Raw genomic sequence first — 18741 nt, forward strand, 5'->3', positions numbered from 1 at the left:
TAATAAAATATGACAAACATTATAAATACATTTTTAATGTTATACATTCTTTGTAATGAGTAAATAAACTGCGGCCAATATTTATTTTCATTTATGTCAAGAATATACACACATTTACATAAAAAATATAAAACTAACACAATTTACAGAAAATTTTAAAAATGCGGACTTATATAAATTTTTGTGAAAGTTTTTTCTCTAAAAAAAAATCTAATTCTGAGCGTGCGCGTTGGTGCTGCTACGTCATTTCTTAGCCCCGCCTCCTGTGCAAAACATCACTGGTACCCGGAAATTAACAATCCCGTGATGTCAGGGGAATGCTAGCATAGCATCGGAATGACTGCAGTGCCTTTCTCGGTGTGGACTTTAAACTTTTTCCGTGTTTACCGTGAGTGGATACATTAACTCCGGAGCCGTTGACGAGAGTGGGTTCACCGCGGGAGAGGGATGAATCCTCCCTCTGGACCCAGCGAGATGCCTCTCGGATAGACAGAAAGCCTCCCCGGAGCCCAGGTCAGATTAATGTCCCGCACGAGTTAGCTGGCTTCTTAACACGCAGCGACGTTAATCTCTCCTGTGGAGAAAAAAAACCCTAAAAGCTGAAAATGTCGCGGTTCGTGTTGGAGGAAGTGTCATCTTTCAAGGACTTCACTGGCAGTGAGGCTCTGGCAGACATGCTGAGTCTGTCCAACAGCGAGCATAACGGTCTGTCAAACGTCCGCGTGAGCCCCGATTCACGTCACATCCACATCATCCTCCAAAAACCTGAGGTCGGTCTTGTGACTTTTGACAAGTTCGAAAGACCCCTGCCTGTCCAGAACCAGAAGAAACTGGATCTGTGGCTGACCCGGACCGCCCCCATAGTGGATGTTGTTTATCTGGATCACAAAAACAGCAGCAGGATCAGAGGCGCAGCTGTGGCTGCTGTGGTTTATGAGAACGGGAAAGCCGAGTTTTGGAGGTTCCAGGACTGCAAGGTTGGATGGCATCTCCTCCAGACATCCGATCTGTGCAACAGCCCCCAAGCCAAAGTGGTGTCTGTCTGTGCCTCCTCCCATCTCCTCATCTGGTGTGAGGAGAGGCCACCTTCTGAAAGCTCCTCCGCATCCCCGCCGCTGAGGAATAACCTGCGCTTCTGTGTGTGCAGACGGGACTATGAGGTGGAGGAGGGCGCCGTCATCTTGGGCGGAGTGAAAATCACCCTCCACAGCAGTCCTAAGTTTGCTGTACTTTGCTCTGGCGAGTGTGTGCATCTTCTTCCTGACGTGGAGGCGAAAACGCAGTCGAGCATCTCTAAATTCTTGTTTACCTGGTCGCCTCACCGTGACACTTTTACGGTGAACACCACGTGCAATAACACCCCCGTTAAACTGGTTTCAGCCAGAGAGTCGGACTTTAAAAGGCTGGTGACTGATTGTGTGGGGTATTTATCAATTCTGGAGCCACCGGAGATTCAGAGCTTCGCCCCCACAGGCTGTGGAGGCCTGCTCCTGCTGCTCAGCACAGGCTGGATCTGCCTCCTGCAGAAAGACGGGATTCTGCGCCGGGTCTACAAACTCGCCGAGAACTGCTTCATCCAACACCGAGGTCCCACCAGCCTGTGCATATTCAAGGACACTCTGGCACTTATAATAGAAGAAAAACTCTACCTGATAGACCTAAACTGTGGCAGAGAGTTGGAAAAGATTGTGTTGAAAAAAACAGGGTTGTTATACGTAAACCAGGACGTCAGACAAACCCCACATTTGCTGTCAGAAAGTGGCCTGTTCATGGCAGTAAACAAGGAAACGGAGTGTAAAGACTGCAGCTCAAAGAGGAAGCTCTCCGGTTCCAGTGCGGTGAATCGAGCTCACTCTGGAGCCCTCCTGGTGGAGGCTGTGTTTGAGGAAGCCTGCAAATACTACCAGCAGAGGAGCCTGAGCAGCACCCAGCTCACCGTGGAGGCGCTGAAGAAAGGGGGCCGGTTCCAGGCTCCCATTTCTTTAGCCTCCATCCTCAGGAACTATCTCAGCAGCACAAGTGTTAAGAGGAGCGGCGCAGAGCTGTCACAGAACGGATGGGGGGAGTGTGTCGCCGGGCAGGACAAACTGATGTGCTCCCTGGAAAGTGAGCTCAGGGCTTTGGTGTCCCTAGAGGAGGTGAAAGGCTGTTTAGTGAAGGGAGGCGCTAAAGAGGTGGAGAGTATGTGCTACACTCTGGTGGAGAAAGAGGTAGCGAGACTTCTGTCAATCTCCGACTTGGATAAAGATTCTCTGAGCTACCTGAACTCCGTCTTCAGCATCTTCCCCTGTCAGGCCTGGAAGGCTGTACAGGTTGCACTACAGCTGCACTACAACGGCGAAGGATCTCTGTCCAGCAAAGCTCCTCCTGACATGTGGAAGTGCGTCCTCAGTCCTGCTCTGCACTCCGGCTCCACATCCTCCCTCCTGCTCTCTAACGGCCAGTCGAAGCACAGCCTGAGAGGAGACCAAAACTGCAAAGCCAGAGCGGGAGCGTCCTCCTCCCCAGCTGTCCTCCCAGTGTTTGAGCTCCTCTGTCAGTCAGTTTTACATTTCCAACCCAGCTGGCTGCCCAAATTCCTCCAGCTGGCCCAGCAGCAGCAGGGCTCGGCAGGACTGGGTTTGCCTCTGGCTTCCTCCTCCTGGAGCTTCTCTGGAGGAAGAGGAAGGGAGGCTGGGGAGAACCACGTACCTCTCTACAAACGGGCGCTTTGTATCTTGTCCAGCTCCAGCCCAGACAGAAACCAGCACCAGGATATAGAGGTGGAGCTGCTGCTGGTCAGTGGGCGCCCCAACGCGGTCCTCCAGGCACTGAGGATCCTCATGGGCAAGCAGCAGTGGGAGAAGGTCATGCAGGTGGCCCAGGAGTTCTGCAAACAGGGCCCGCTCCTCAACAAGGAGATTTTCACTACTTTGCTCTGTGAGGTGGCTCACCACAGAGATCTGGATTCCTACCTGGACCTGCTGTGGGCTTTGTGCCCCGAGGACTTCACAGTCACCACAATCCTCAACCTGGTCCTCCAAAACCTCCCGTCTCCTAACTCTCCCGCCATCCCTTCTTCATTCTACACATCCTGTCCTCCGTCTTCTCCTCCGTTCGTGGACTCCGGCAGCAGCCAGCTGACCATCGGGCTGCTGAAGCCTCTGTTGAGGAAAGTGCTTCAGAGGGAAACCAAGCCCAGCCAGCGCTACGCCGACATCCTGCAGTCACCGTCGTACCCCCCTCCCGCTCTTCCTCGCCACCCCACGGATCAGTCTAGGGATCCCAGCGTCCCCACGACCCCTCCTGCAGAAACACATGCAGCAGAGTCCACGCACACGGACCTCCAAAGAAGCAGGGGGGCACTTCCGGCTAACCCTGTCGGATCTGCATAAACGAATGCAGTTTAATTTACTGACACTTTGGGTTTTTAAACTACTAAGAACTACAAAAAAAAAAACTACTGAATATCCTCTCAGTGTAAATACTGCAGGTCATTTTAAGACTAAATATATGTGTATAAGAGCTATCTGTATTATTTATGTGTCAAGCCTTAACTTCTAGCTTTAACTCCTATCAGACTTCATAATTATAGGTAAATATTTATGTATTATTAAAACATAATTATTCTGCACTAATTGCATCAGTGAATGTGATACAAAGTTCTAAGCTTTCTGTGCTTTTCTGCACAAACATTGAAAAATCCCTGCTTGAAGTGACTTTGATGTGTGTGAAAACAGAGACTAAAACAAAAGGAGATTGAGTCCTTTCACTCGTAGTCATGCTGAATTGATTGAATTGAGATAAACCGGTTTGGAGTGAAGGTTGGTTTGGGGTGTGGGGTCAATGTTCCCTTCCAGCTTTCAGTTTTGAATTCAGAGCGCTCAAACATTAACCTGCTCCGGAGTGGCTCGGGAACCCCGGCGGGAGATCTGCCTCCTTGTTTTTCCCTCGTCTGCCGTCTTCTCATGGGACATTCCAAAGTACCCGGGCTAAGTGGCTCACAGTTGGCCTTTAAATTCAATTTTAGTAGTAATCTGGTTAGAACCGGAGTGTGCTCCCCCCTGCCTTAATAAGATTGCACGTCTTCTTTCATGATTTCAGAAATGATTGCCTTTTTTTAGTATTATTAGTCTTATATTGCTTTTTTCAGTATTGTTTAAATGTTTTAAAGCTGTTTTTTGTTCCGGATGAGACATTCTTTTTCAGTGCTGTGATCAAAGGTGCCTAAAACTGCCTCTTAAATCTTCAAAATGCCATGTTTGAATGTATTTTTTAGCTCTTTTTAGGCAAAAAGTGTGCCTTTTCTACCTAAATGTGGAGCCATATGCAACAAAAGCCTTATTTATTTTGTGCCAGGACTTCTAATATGACATTAGTGTTTGATCTCGCAGAAAAGTGACAATCTGACTCCAAAATACTGCAAAGTCCACAGTGCTGCGTTTTTCATTTACAAGCTGGTGTCAGGTTTCTGCAGCTCTTCATCGCTTTGCTCTTATTTCACAGAAAGAGGTGGATCTGAGGGTTTTCTCCCTGTGTTGAATGATAAAAATCTTTTAGTTCTTGGAAGTGTTGCGGCTACTAAAGCTTTTTTTTTTTTAATTTTGTGGTCAAAGGCCTTCGACTGACAAGAAAGCCTCTCATTTCTCCTGGTCATTCCACGCTCCTCTCCGTCGACGAGCATGACCAACCTGTTCAGCTGATCCTTCACAGTGTGGATCGCACAGAAACAGATTCACTGGAAACTCCCTAACTTCCTCACAAAGGGCTCTCATGTAAAATTCATGAGTTCAGAAGTTTCAAACATTTTTTTTTGCCTTGAACTCTGTTTGAAATGAATGAAAAGGATTTTTTTTCTTTCATATCTACATATGTTTTGAAAAAAGTATGTAACAAGTATTTATGAGCAAATGCTTTATGCTATTAAACTCTGTATAAAACCTAAGTTGACTCTGTTTAATTGATTATTAAAAAAACAGCAGATTTTATTGTTGATTAGTGATTTATAGAGCTGCAAGCTTATAATATTCTTAAAATGTCTAATAATGAGGTATATTAGATGCTTGCAGCTAAATGTATTTTTAAAACATAAAATACCCAAAAGTTATTGATAAATAAAAGCAAGTGCATCTATTTTAATGCACTTTCATATAGAAGAATTTAGATGTGCTTTTTTTTTTTTTTTTACTTTTAACTGGTGTTGGTATATGCAAAAAATGAGTTTTTCAGCCGGGTGGAAACACTGCTGTTTGAGGGTGAAGGTGGCAGGCAGATACTGATGATGCAGTGTGCTGATGAGCACGTGTCTGTAAAAGCAGAAGTACTGCCAGTTTGCAGATGTTTTGCTGCATTCTGTCAACAAGGAGCCAAAGAGGAAACGTGAGTAAAATATTGATTGTTGCTGCACGGGTGACTGAAAGGATTTAGGATGTTATTCATCATTTTTTTAAAGTAGTTTCACTTTAAAATAGTCGAATACCTGGTGCTAGGTTGCAGAGTAAAAGCAGTTTTTTTTCTACAAAGGGAAGAAGACTGTAAAAGAGCAATGAATGAATGGAGTTGTTGCAGAATGCTCACCAAACCCTCCATTCTCACATATTTATCTCCCAGATTGACTTTTCCTGCAGGAGACATCTCTAGTTACACAGATGACAGTCACATTGCTGCTGTAAGGTCATCGATTCACCTGTTCTAATTATAGACGGCAGCCTGTAAACAATATTGTGTCTGAACAGAGGTTACATTGGCCTTTACTGATGCTTCCTCATGTTAGTTTGAATCAGTTTTGAAATGTCAAGCTGCAAAAACAGTGAGAAATTTATTTTTTCTTTTTGTTCAAACTATGTTGAAGTAAAATATTTCACTATAACTTGCTTTAGTTAAAGCAGTTAATGAATTTCACTTGTATAGATCATTTGCTTTAAATTGATGTGAAACATTCATGAAAAAGTTATTATTTATGTTCAAAAATGTAATTAAATATTCTAAAAGTGTTTCAAGGGTAACAAACTTTATTTTAGTTCCTTTACTGCTATAAATCAGGTCAGTTGTAAAAACTTGTCAGCTTTTATTGCAGCACATTTCACTTCTAAAACTTTTAGTAAAGAAATGAATATCTTTTTTTCACAAAAAATAATAGAAATTGTACTTTATGGTGGAGAAAAATAATATTTTTATCTGTAAAACACAGAAGTGGTGGCATAATTATATGGGCTTTCTTTATACTTGTTGGAAAATACCTGAACAAAAAAATAAAATAAGTAACTCCAACGTTTGTTAACTTTATGTTTTATAAGACAAAAGTATTTGAATGAACAAGGTTATAAAAATGTGCCATAAAAATTGTTTTTCTACGGAAAGACGGTTATATAAAACTGACGGTAAAGATCACAAGAATCAAAGAATGTTTGTCTGCAACTATTTTCTTTATATTTAATCTTATTTTTTTCTTTTCTGGAACAAGTATCAGACAATATTCACAACCCTTCATTGTTCAGCTGGTCAAACAGACCATATAAAGTGCAAAAGTTGTGACAGAAAATCTAACAAATAGTACAAAATCATCTCAATTCAGTCTTTATAAACATCAAATCAAAATCTATAATAACAAATTTGAAAAATAGGACTTTAAAAAATCTAATTATAAAGTTCACAAAAAATGTTATTTAGAAAAACGTTAGTTCATTAACAAATAAAATGACAAAATAGTGATTTTCACAGTTGGTGCAAGTAAAGGTAAAAAACTCAATCCCCAGCAGTACCAAAGCACAGTGATATTTTTTAAAGACACATTCAGAGGTAAATACACGCCAGCGTTTATAGAAAACATAATTAACCCCTAAAAAGAGGACTAACCAGTAGTGTTTGTTCACTGATCAAATGTATACAAAGCATCTATGTGACACGTAACATATGGAGAATGAAAAAAGTCCCTGCAGGTTCCCTCACACCCTAAAGATGACGCACGAAATGAGTGACATGAATACTGGAATCAATTTATAAGTTGCTTTGCTTTATGGTGAGAAGCAGAATAATAATAAAAAAGAAAAACAGTCATTTAAAAATAGATCATCTTAGTTTTTTCACAAGAGCACAGATGTACCACATTTATATGAAAGCCTCATGTTGTCCAGTGATGCGGTGACGGTGTCTTCAGGCTCTTTTTGAAAGATGCCCAACATGTGTGCTACCACCTGGGTAGAATCCTGTTTTAGCCCGTGGGATCTGGTGCATCACTATGTGATCACTGGAAACAGAAACTCATAAATAAATCAGTCCTCTTACTGCGTTTTCGGTTTGTTCATACTCACTTGTAGACGTCAGAGTCCTTCATTTTCCTGTAGTGCTTTGCCAGTTTGATGGAAAAAATGATGCTGGGGATGAAGAAGATCATGCACCAGCCCAGACTGAGCCAAAATGCATTCTAAAAAGGACGGAAAAAATTAAATCTTAGTGAAAGCTTGCTACAAAACGTGAAGGAGAATTCAGTATCCTCACCAGGGACTCCACCATGTAAGCACAGACGATGGCCTCCGCAGAGTCCACGGCTCCAGCCACCGGCCCGCAGCGGCCCAACTGCTGCGTTATCTTTGCAAGAAGCCGTGCGTTAGGCTCAACACTGATTGTGCAAAAACACGGGATTTTAATCTCAAAAGATAAGGATTTATGCTTACTGTATTGTTGGCCCAGTCTTCATAAAGAACGAATAAATTCAGCTGACAGTCCAGAAACTTCCTGCTCTCCTGGGATAGAAATAGAGGAAGAAAGGGTAAATTCCTCGTGCTTTTTGCTTCTATACTCTGAGAAGTCATGAGGAAGAAGCTCAACTGAGCATTTTAAACAGAATTTAAAGGTTAAAAGACAAAAAAACTACAAGTTTAAAGACCCACTTTGATGAAAATGGTGTTTTTGACACGTTCTTGTAGCATTTTTCTCATGATAGAGGATATGTAATAGGAAAATTAAGCTCAAAAGTTGATTTCTGAGTATTTATTTAGTCAAATTGTTCGCTGTCTGAGAAAGAGTTCTGGAGACGTTTATAAAATAGCTCAAAGAGTGAGACTTTAGATGACAAAAATAGACAATCTTGATGATTTTATGTTAAAAACATTGACAAAATGTTTGCTTTCCTTTTATGTCTTTCCTTTGTTAATCACAGCCATAAACATCTTAGATGTATCATGGGATGAAGCCATAAAGCTTAGCAAAAGCAGGTAAATTTGAATTTTTACTTGAACCTACTTCTTCTTCAAAATACATTTATTTTTCTCTTTTCGAAAAACTTTTAAAAAACTTCTTACAAATATTTATAAATAGTAATACAAGTTAGCATTCCCAATCATCTTTTTGTTATGATTATGCTGTTTTTAGGCACAAAAAAATTGTAATTTTCTAGGACATAGTTTTTTATATAATTTTTTATCGGAAATTTGCCTCTGAATTTGGGCGGGACTGTCAGCTCGTGAAGCTTTTCTCCTTCAGAATCTACTGGAATTACGTTGATCGTGTTAAAGGTTGAAAAATTACAGTATATTAAAGATTTTGCGTTTAAGCGTCACCAACGACGCCTCGGGTGTTAAAGGATTGGACCTACTTCCTTTTTATTTACTTTTTTAACACGTTACTAATACTGATAAACAGTAATAACAGTTTAAATGATTGATTTTATCTGTTAAATCGTTTTTTGTCAGAAAAAGATAAAAAAAATACACATAATTAAGCTACATTTAGTAATATAGAGACAATACTTAGGGGACTCCAGTGCTGCTGTTGGATGATTGTGGAGCATGTGTAACCGTCAGGGTCACAGGATTGAAGAATCCTGCAACTCGTGGTCAATTTGTTCCACTTTGTCACCGAAACTTTTGCTCCAGAATCAATATTTCTTGTTGAAATGTTGACGTAAATCAAAGAATTTGCACAACCTTGATGACTGGACACAAAAAGTAGTTCCTGCTATGCTGCTGTGAGACCAACAGGAAAATCTAAGCAGGGCGTAACCCCCCCCCTCTCCTCGCCTCCACTCTCTAAATGACTGACTGACCTCAGGCATTAGGAGAGCACATGGAGCACATTTTTTCAGACTCATGTGACTCGTGGCTCTACTCACGGTCTTGATTATCTGTGATGCATTGGTGTTGAGAAAGTCTTGTGCTGCTCCAACTTTCCTCAGCACCTCCTCCACTGTTCCCTGAAAGAAGAAGAAGAAGAAGAGGGGACGGAGGGTAATTAAAAAAAAAAAAAAAAGAGGAGGATAACCTCTAAACTTCACCGTGAGTCACTGCTCAGTTTACTCACATTGACTGAGTTTAAAGAAGACTGAAGACTTGTGAGGGAGGAATTCAGGTTTTTCTTTGGGGAGACAAGAGTAAAGATGTATTTAAAAACTGAAACTGATTTGCTAGACAGAAAAAGAGTTGCTCACCATTTGTGGGATGAGGACCTTCTCAATGTCAGTCTGGATCTGCCTCAGCTGGTTGGCTTCATTTCTCAGCTCAGTTTCAATGTTTCCGTTTGCCTAAAAGATTGAATAAGAAAGTATCATAAATAGTTTCAGAAGGCTGTGCTAAGTATCAACAATGGATTAGTTGTTCCTGTCTTGTGACTCACTTGAATATCAGCTAACTTGTCAAGTCCATTTGCTATAGAACTGAGATTGACGCTGTAAACCCCGTTCATCTTAAAGCAGAATAAACAACATCAGTTGGCATCAGATGAACACACTAACCTGAAATCTAACCATAACTTGTTTACCTGTTCTGTCAAAGTCGTTGTGTTGACAGTCTTTTTGGAGAGGCTGCGAAGTTGGCTCTTGATTTCAGGAGTCAGGAGATTGATCGAAGTCATGTTGATGTGGGTGTTATCAAATCTCTGTCGGACCTCTGTTGTGTACTGAGCAGAACACACACATGTACGTCGTCAGTGAAGTTTTTGGCTCCACAAAGTGCAAAAGTGGCAAGAAAACACTCACTTTGGACACGTTTAGCAGGTCACCAAGATCCACTGTCTCGTACAGATGAAACGTTGTCCACAGGGACCGGTTCTGATTACAGTCACTGATATAAGGAGGAATTGTCATAAAGATGTTTAATGCATGTGTGTTTCAGCTCTATGTAAACTGGGTTTTCTGGCATTGCATACCGATAGATCTCAGAGACACCAAGGCTGTGGTTCAGTTTTAAAATCTGGCCCAGACCTTTCCCAGGAATTAAACCTGGAGTATCAATGAACTGGGGATAGAAGGAACAAAAAAACATTTTTAGACACACCATAAATACCTTTCCACTTAGAATTGCATTTAGCATGATAAAACACTTTCAAAAAGTTGACCAATATTAGATTATTCAGTACTACTCTTGAAATAAATCCTCATAATCTGCTTTTCTTGGTTTATACCACCTTCAGTAGTTGTCCGTTGTTCCACGGTCGGCAGACAAGAGTGTAAACGTTTCCACCGAGCAGAAACAGCAGCACAACCACGATCATCAAGATCCAGGAGAAGAGGAAGCTGAAACCCGCGCCCCTGCAACCAGCCAGGTGAGAGGTCAAAGACTCCAAAACTTCAAAAACTTTCCACCCACACGGTTTTTCTACTCACATCATGAGAAAGATTCCTCCACAGTTGGCTGTGCAGGAGCGCTCGGTGGGGTCCGCCTTTGGAGACAGACCCAGAGGGCCAAAGGTCAGACCCAAGAGGTTGCACACCACCACCAAGAGAACGGTGCAGCACAGGGCCGTACACACGCTCCATCTGGAGAGATTCGGACACACGGTTTGTGAGTCTCTTCTTCTCCCAATAACTGTTATTTCAACTTCAATGTCCTTTTTTATTTATTACCTGATATTCTCGGCATACTCCACTGTGGGTAAATAGGTGTTAATCTCAGTCTGCGTCTGGTTCAGCGTCACTGAAATTTGTCTTAATTCCGATTCGAAGTTTGGGATCTGGGAAATCTGTTCCTTTACGTTCTGCAGCAACGCTTTGCCTTCTAAAAGAATAGAATTGAATAAAATATTAAACTTAAAACAGACTCATTAGTACTTTTTTTTTGCCAAAGGTAGTGTTCACTCACTTTTAACAAAATCCTGGGTATCGTTTGTCACCTCATCAGGGATTCTGTCAAAATATGCTTCTGCCTGCAATAAAATTATAATATTTTATTTTTTATACTTTTGGAGGGAACTACAGTTAACATGGAAGTCTGAGTACATAATACTCTTTAACTACACATGATTTAACCCCTTCACCAAAATAATAAAAATAAATAAAAAAAACTATACTGACCTCTTTGGTTTTGTTCTGCAGATTATTTTTGGCTTCATCCACTGCGGAAAATAATTCGTTCAAGTTTGGAATCTATGGAAAGAATGGTTCTCATGTTCACTTGGAAATATGTATTTCAAGCACCACAAGGGGGCGGCAGAGTGCAACACAGGAAAAGCATGATTTTTACTGCCAAAGAAATCAAGAAAAATAAGCAGATTGCTGAATGTTTCCTAATTTATACATATTGTGAATCCACACACAAAAAAAATCTGATAGAAAGAAAAGATGAACAGAGAAGACAAGGGATGTGTCAAAGTCAGACATGTAGGAGGAATGAGGGAAAGCAGATTGGAGGAGGACCAGTCAGCCGCTCTGACAAAAGCCAAATATGACGAACAATGATCATCTGTCACATCAGCTTAGCCTGCGTCAAATGTGGCTTCATTACATAAACGCTTCTACCCGTATCCACTTGTTAAAGTCCTTCAGGGAAGATTTTCCGTCTGCATTTTGTAACCTGAGCAGTCGAACCTGACTCATCTCTTTACATCAATGTCATTTTTAGAACCCTCTTTTGTTAGATTAAGGGAAAGATTTTGACCTGTTGAAATACAGTAAATGACAAAAAATAAATAACTTCAATTCATTTCTTTCAACATATTTATGGTGACCAGTTTTACTGCAAACATATTGACTAAATAGCTTAAGATTTGGTACAAATCTTGTACATTTTAAGTCATTTTTCATTTATGGAGGTTTAAATGTGAACTTTCTTGAGGAATTTTTTTTTTAAACCTCCATAGCTGCCAAAACTAGTAAAAAAAAATATGCAAAAGCAATCATTTACTTGACCTTTGACTTTGCTAAATTAAGCTTGACTCAAAGTGAGACATTATGTTCCCTGTCATAAAACTCCTAGAGCTTTGAAGCTAATTTAAACATTTTTAAAACTTCCTCCGACAATTTACCAGCTTTCACGTGTTAGTTTGCCATGACTACAATCGGAATAAAATCACTGCCATGATTCCCTCACACAATAGTGAACTAAACGCACTGAAGGTCTTTCTTAAAGTGAACAAAAAAGCATGTCATGTGATACGACACTTTCAACATTGTTTGGGCAGCAGACAAAAAAAAAAAAAAAAGTTTAGTTTCTCATGGCACCATGAAAATCGGACAACGTATCCACCCAGCTGGGACGTGCAGAGGTGGTTTCTTTGGTGCTATTGGCTTCATTAAATCAGACTGTCACGCCATTGCAGTGTCATCCATTGTCTGTTTTACTCTGTCTGTAGGGATTCTCTATCATCCAGGTCACGTTCTCACAGGATTCTGTTCTTTACTGATTCATCTTCACAAGTGAAGACTCCACACAGATTAGCATCTATCTTATGAACCTTTAAAGTCCTGAACATTGCAATCCTGTGGTCTCCTGTAGTGATGCCACAGTTTGTACTAAGTTTTGGCTCAGACCGCTCCTGGATCTCAGGGGGCTGGTGGCAGCTTTAGCTTCATCTGCCTTGCTGTGAAGTTATTCAGTGAATCCACTTATGCAGCACAAAACAAAGTTTTTTTTATAAACTCACAGTAACAGAGCTGTCCCATTTCAGCTTCTTTACTTCTGAAGCAGCTGCACTGCAGTTGGTACAGCTTGGGTTGGATAAGGTCTGGTTGATTTGATTTTTCACTTTTGTGATGTTGGCCTGCAGACGGTCCATGGTGGACTTCACCTGGGTCAAGGAGGAGTTAAGTTGGTTGAGCTGATCACCAATGTCTGAACACTCTGGAAATTCAAAAGAAGACACAAAAGTGTTTGTCAAAACAAATTATATATGTTGTAAAAGAAATATTAAAAAAAAAAACAGCCATAAACTGATGGTCTTTCTGTTACAGCAATAGGCTGAGTCTGGAAGCTGTAGAAGGTAAAGCAGAACAAAAACTTTTTTATTAAAATATAAAAATTAGCCCTTTTATGCATTACTTTATTTCTAATTATATCGAAAAATATTCTTCAGGAATTTTTCCTTTTAAGGTGATGCTAAATAAAGTGGAGTCCTGGAATAAAATTGTATGTTACAAATTAGCAACATACAGAAAGCGTTAATCTTCAAATTTCCTCATGAAAAAAAACTACATCTTTTTTGTGAAAAATGTTTATTGAAACTTCTATTAAATTATTCCTTTTTTAATGTCTTATCTCCAGAGAGTAATCGGAAAATAATTTGTATTAATATTCATGTATTTTCTAAAACATTCAAACAAACAGGGTTTTCATTCTCAGGTTTCAACGGTTCCAGGCGGTTATTCAAAAAAATTAAAGTGGAATATTTGCATGAATTTTGCATTTTGTTTTTCTTTTTTTTTCCATTTGTATACAGAGCGTCAGTTTGATGATAGAGATCATCCTTTAGGACAAACTTCCCCTTTTCGAGTCAGCACATTTTACCTTGTCCCAGACGTTTAACCGAATTCAGCGTCGAATCCAGAGTTCCTCTGAAGCGTTGCTGGATTTCTGATCCCAATTGAGTTCCAATATCTGTAAATCCAAAACATTATAGTCTGACTTTTTTATTTTTATTTTTTTAATTTTATGTAAACAGTTCCTTTTTTTCTTACCATCTAAGTTTTTGGTGACCTCCTGAATAGTTTTGTAACTCTCATGCACCACACTGTCCATTTGCTGGAAGCAAAGAGAAGAAAAGAAAAAAAGGTCACAAATTATAGTCAAGTAAATAGGGTATGTAAACAGCCTTTTCTTCTCCTCCAACCATTCTCCTGAGTCTTGAGAAAAGCATATTGACACTGCAGGATAAATTGCTGGTTTGAAGGCAGCGGCTTGACTGAACGGTTCTTTTATCCCCTGCAAAGGTGACCAAACACCACAAATGCCATGGATGTGGAAATTATTTTGGCAAACTAAGACGATTATCAATAGATTCCTGTAGAGTAAATAGGAGGATATGTGCTGACGTTTGACCGCCGAAAATGTTAGTTTAAATAGAGCTTTGTTCTTGCCTGTGGCACCGACGTGAGAAGTTTGTGGATGTTTCCTATGGCCCGGTTCAACTCAACCGGACTCTGCTCCACGCTCACTTTGAGAGCCGCGTTGCTTTTGAACATGCAGATGTTCCCGGCGCTGCAAGATAAAGGAAGAAATGATGAAGCAGGATCCAAACAAACAGAGACGTGGAACCACAAACACTTACAGGATGATGAGTGTGGTCGCCCAGGCAAAAACGTAGAGAGTTCTTCTGATGCAGTGAATGGAGGACGTCTGCTTCTGGTACATCTTCCCACCACAGTTGCCACAGCAGCGACAGCAAGCCAGGATGAAACCGATTATGGGCATCAGAACGATGTACAGAATCCCAATGGCTATACAAACTAGAAAGCCCACTTCATACACCAAGATCTGGACACAAAGAACACAAAGTCAATGGCATCCTAGTACACCACATATCATTTTCTGAAGGCTATTTTTGAAGGTGTTCGTGGCCTAACATGACATCACAAACACAGAGCCATGACTCAACACGCCTTCCTGTTTGCTGTAAAGACAGTGCGGTCACACTGCATGATGAAGTCCAGTGAAATGTTTGGGGGAAATCACCTCCACAAAAGACAAGGATAGATTTCAATGTTTTTTCCTAAACAGTTACTTACTTTTTTGATGACTTCCTGGTCTGAAATCCCATTTCCTGTACCCTGTAGAAACTGCTGGATCAAATCTGGGTAGAAAAACAAGGACATTTTTTAATGAATAATTTGAAGGCTTAGAGGACTTTTTCATGATTCACTTCTCTGTATTTCTTGTCTGTTTGGACAAAAAGCTGGTTAAAGAGGCTTTGTGTAGTGTCCCATGAATAGTGGTTTTAATAGTTTGCATTGTACACGTGGAAATCTGACACTGGCATCTTTGACGGGTGCTAGATTTGTGGTTACAAGGCGATCTGGACATTTTGTTTAGTTTTTTGGGGGGGACAGATTCTTACACACAGTAGAAAGTTTGAACCCTATCGTTGAGAACTTTTCTGACACCTGCAATTTTTGGAATCTTATTTCCCAAAATAAAAGCAGGTAACTGAGAAGAGACGCTCAGGTGTCCCGCACACACAGACTGTAAACAGAATCGGACAGCCGTAAATGCATTTCCCGATCCTTTTCCTGAAGGACATTTAAAACATCTGACGCAAAGACAGTTCCCGCAACACGTCAGGCCTTTTATCACGGAGATGAAAGACGCCCATAACCCTTCAAAGGGCAGCAGCCTCTTGGTTGTAATCTATCTGTTAAAGGCCGTCCAGCAGGTTTCGGAACTCAGTGGTTCCTCTTTTTTAAATCAACAGAGTAGGAAGTAATTTGTGAAATTGGAATGCTTTATAGAGTCATAGTATCGCTACAAGAGCAGACAAAAGACAAGTGACCTACAGATTCAAGGAGGCCATTAAAGGTTAAAGATTAACCAAAATGCACACAAGTTGCTATTAACTTGCCGATTGGTCAATCCAGTTCTCTCTATCTTGTGACATTAGAAGTGTGTGAGTGATGTGAAAGAAATAAATGCTTGCAACAAGAAAAAAACTAAATCCAGTGAAATTTAATGTGGTTTAATGTGTAACCTCTATGGAGGCTGGTGAGAGAAACTCATAAACCGGCTGAAAGAAAAACACTTCTACTGGTGACACTGACCTTTAGGAAATGGGTTTGGCTGGACAGTTTTCAGGAAGGACTGGGCAAAAGGGGCCATAAAGCCCACACTGGGGTCCTTTTCGGTTGCGGTTTCATACTGAGGCTGGGTGAGGTTCTCTTGGGCCGGGCCTGCAGGACAAGTGGGCTGAGAATGCACTAACTGGAAGACGAGGAGGAGCTCCACCACCAGCAGTCCCATTACACTCCTGAATGCTCCAGCACGTCTCCAGCAGCTCTCCATAATAGCAGGTTAGAACAGGTGAGAAGTATTCAACAGGACGATACAGGCTCCCAGGGTGATTAAATCACAGTGCAAGTTGTGTCTTGATGCATCTGAAAACAAAAAACAGCAGCTTCTGCAGTGGGATACTCGCATAAGTAGAAGAGGAAAACACAGAACCCTTCCCGACAAAGCCTTACAGATCTCTAAAACAAGTTGCTATTGTATTAAAGAAGCAACAATGAAGACTTCTTCTTCACTCCAATGTTCCCTTTAGGGATTGCCAAATCAAGTCAGCTGTTTCTAACTGACCCTGTTCTCTGCATCTTCCTCTCTGAAGCCCATTAGCTGTATGTCTTCTTTTATCACATCCATTCATCTCTTGCTTTTGCTGGAAGCTCCATATTTTGTCCTTGATTCCATCTTCCTTCATGTCTTATCCTTCTGAATCTGGCATTTCGGACTTCAAACGTCCAAACCTGAGCCGTCCGTCCCAATATGCGTATTTCTAATCTTGCCAGTCGTCGTCGTATACCCGAGCTTCAAACTCATCTCTATCATTTCCATTTCCCCTTTTCCACATCCACCCTGCCTGTGCCGACCTCTCCATCTTTGCCTCACACTTCCTGTTTTTTTTATATTCATTCACTCCTGCAACTTCACTGTTTTTTTATTTGATTCACACCCCTTTTCCTGTCATTTCTTTCCAGATTTTCCTTAAAATGATCTCACTAAATACAATCGCTTCCTGAATCCATCATTTAGCCCATCAATCATCACAGAAAAGAACAGACTCTCAATGCACTCCCACCAAGAAATATTTTATCTGAGGATACTAGTTCCACCTAAAATCCATCAGCTTCTCTGTCTGCTCTACATATTTGTCTTAAAGCCAACAATCCATCATTTTTGGGGAATTTTTTAGGTCAAAATAACTTTTTTTGTCGAAATAATTCTTGTACTTCCTTTTCAAACAAATACAAACACATTCTCAATATTATTAGTAATATTAAAAACAATTTTGAGTATGTATAGGCTTTGATCATAGATATTAAATATAAGAAAATTACCTTAAAAGACAGCATGTTGAAATATAAGAAAATTAGGTCTTCCACCTCCAATATCTTATGATGATCAAGTACTATCTGAAACAAAAACCAGTTGTATTATACTATACACATGATCAAATCAATTCATGAGCCCCCGGTTATCCTTAACTGTTATCTGTTCAGGAAAACCACAGAAGATCCACAGATTTCTCACAGGTATTTTTGTCTTTCCCCGTCTGACGTCAAAACTCCTGCCATGACTAATGAGAAATTCTGAACACAGTGTTTAGTTTCCCCACACAGCAATACATCACCCAGACTCTATCTGGACACTTTCATTAAAACGTAGGAGGAGGTAGACCTTTCGGAGTTACGGGAAAAATGTAAGTGAGCTGTGAGAGCTGTGTTGGTGTAAACAGTGAGTCCACGGCTGGTACCTGCATCAACTCTGTTTAACCCCAAACAAAGCTCCCACTGTGGGACTCTACACTTCATACTCAACAAGTTTTGAATTTTTTTCCATGAAATCATAAGATCAAGCACATAAAGTTTTGCTAACTTGGAACAATTTGTCTTTTTCAGAGGGTACCAAACAGATACATCTCATACAGATGTAAAAGGAGATCCATGAAAGTCACAGGACAGCTTTAGAAACAGACTCCAAACCTACCTTTTTATCCAGAACATCTCCAGTTAGTGAAAGAAAAGCATGAAAGTCTCCCAGTCTCCTGCGAGAAATGTGATCTGCTCTGACTGTGTGCTGGCCAGATGGTGGCTCACTGACTAGCACTGAGGAGAGCGGGGCTTGGAGAAGAGGGAAAGGGAGGGTCTGGAGAGGAGAAGTGGGAGGGAAGAACGGGAGGCAGATTATTTGCTGGGTTAAACGACTGCGATTCAGGCAATTTGGATTGTCCCCGTTTGTTTCTCTGCCTCCTGTAGGTGGGAGAAGAAAAGTGTGACACTTGGTTTAAATCTAAGTCTTGATCTGTAGAAGGATGCAAGGAAGAAGTATGACAAATTAAGTTCATCTCAAAAAACTAAACACCAAAAAATAAATAAATAAATAAATGAACTATGGGGAAGCCCTATTTTTGGTAACAGCTCAGACGTCAAAGAGGAACTGAAATATTCAACTGATTTTAGGAAAATAACTGCCTTAGGCACAGACACAAACTTGATCACATAATGTGTGCAAAGATTCATTCTCTCTGGATCCTTTACTGAACTAGTTGGAGGAAGTGGGTTTCCAATTTTCAGGGAAACTGACCACATGAACACATTTGTGTAAAAGGAACCCTGCGCTAAAAGCATCTTCCTATGATTTCACCATTAAACTTCTGCTGATCTTTTCCTCCGTTTTGGTTCTCTTCAGCTCCCATCAGTTACAGGCTCACCTTGTCCTCTGGCGTCTTTGGCACATGAAGTTTACTGCGATTATCCTTAATGATCCTGTCATACCGAAACACCATCAGCTGGCGGCAAATGTGATTCAGACATGCTGCTTCCTGTTTTCAACAAGCAAGTTTAGTTCTGTTTTG

At 40.8% G+C, this 18741-nt stretch overlaps 2 protein-coding genes across 7 annotated transcripts; one reads left to right on the forward strand and one right to left on the reverse strand.

The window, feature by feature from the left end:
* The first annotated feature begins 253 nt into the window (after nt 1-253).
* On the forward strand, nt 254-4924 carry LOC112162091 (HPS6 biogenesis of lysosomal organelles complex 2 subunit 3). Its single transcript, XM_024297743.2, has one exon. The coding sequence runs from the start codon at nt 606-608 to the stop codon at nt 3372-3374; it is 2769 nt and encodes a 922-aa protein (XP_024153511.1). The 5' UTR covers nt 254-605; the 3' UTR covers nt 3375-4924.
* A 1457-nt stretch (nt 4925-6381) lies between these two features.
* prom2 (prominin 2) lies at nt 6382-18741 on the reverse strand. Of its 6 annotated transcripts, none has more exons than XM_024297747.2 (26): nt 18598-18741; nt 17874-18032; nt 17225-17299; nt 15935-16267; nt 14909-14973; nt 14452-14657; nt 14261-14381; nt 13862-13925; nt 13692-13781; nt 12832-13028; nt 11264-11335; nt 11052-11115; nt 10817-10967; nt 10577-10729; nt 10378-10501; nt 10120-10208; nt 9950-10034; nt 9733-9870; nt 9589-9657; nt 9404-9496; nt 9277-9330; nt 9089-9169; nt 7653-7721; nt 7477-7566; nt 7290-7402; nt 6382-7225 (listed from the first exon to the last, which is right to left on the reverse strand). In XM_024297747.2, exons 4-26 carry the CDS (start codon nt 16173-16175, stop codon nt 7132-7134), a joined length of 2523 nt encoding a protein of 840 aa, XP_024153515.1. In that variant the 5' UTR covers nt 16176-16267; nt 17225-17299; nt 17874-18032; nt 18598-18741; the 3' UTR covers nt 6382-7131. The 6 variants fall into 6 exon arrangements, with proteins under 6 accessions (XP_024153515.1, XP_036071468.1, XP_036071469.1 ...); XM_036215575.1 differs by having other exon boundaries at nt 17874-18136; nt 18598-18733; XM_036215576.1 differs by lacking the exon at nt 18598-18741 and adding an exon at nt 17373-17463 and having other exon boundaries at nt 17874-18560.

Source organism: Oryzias melastigma, linkage group LG15 (assembly GCF_002922805.2).
Source record: "Oryzias melastigma strain HK-1 linkage group LG15, ASM292280v2, whole genome shotgun sequence".
In the NCBI taxonomy this organism is placed as follows: Eukaryota; Metazoa; Chordata; class Actinopteri; order Beloniformes; family Adrianichthyidae; genus Oryzias; species Oryzias melastigma.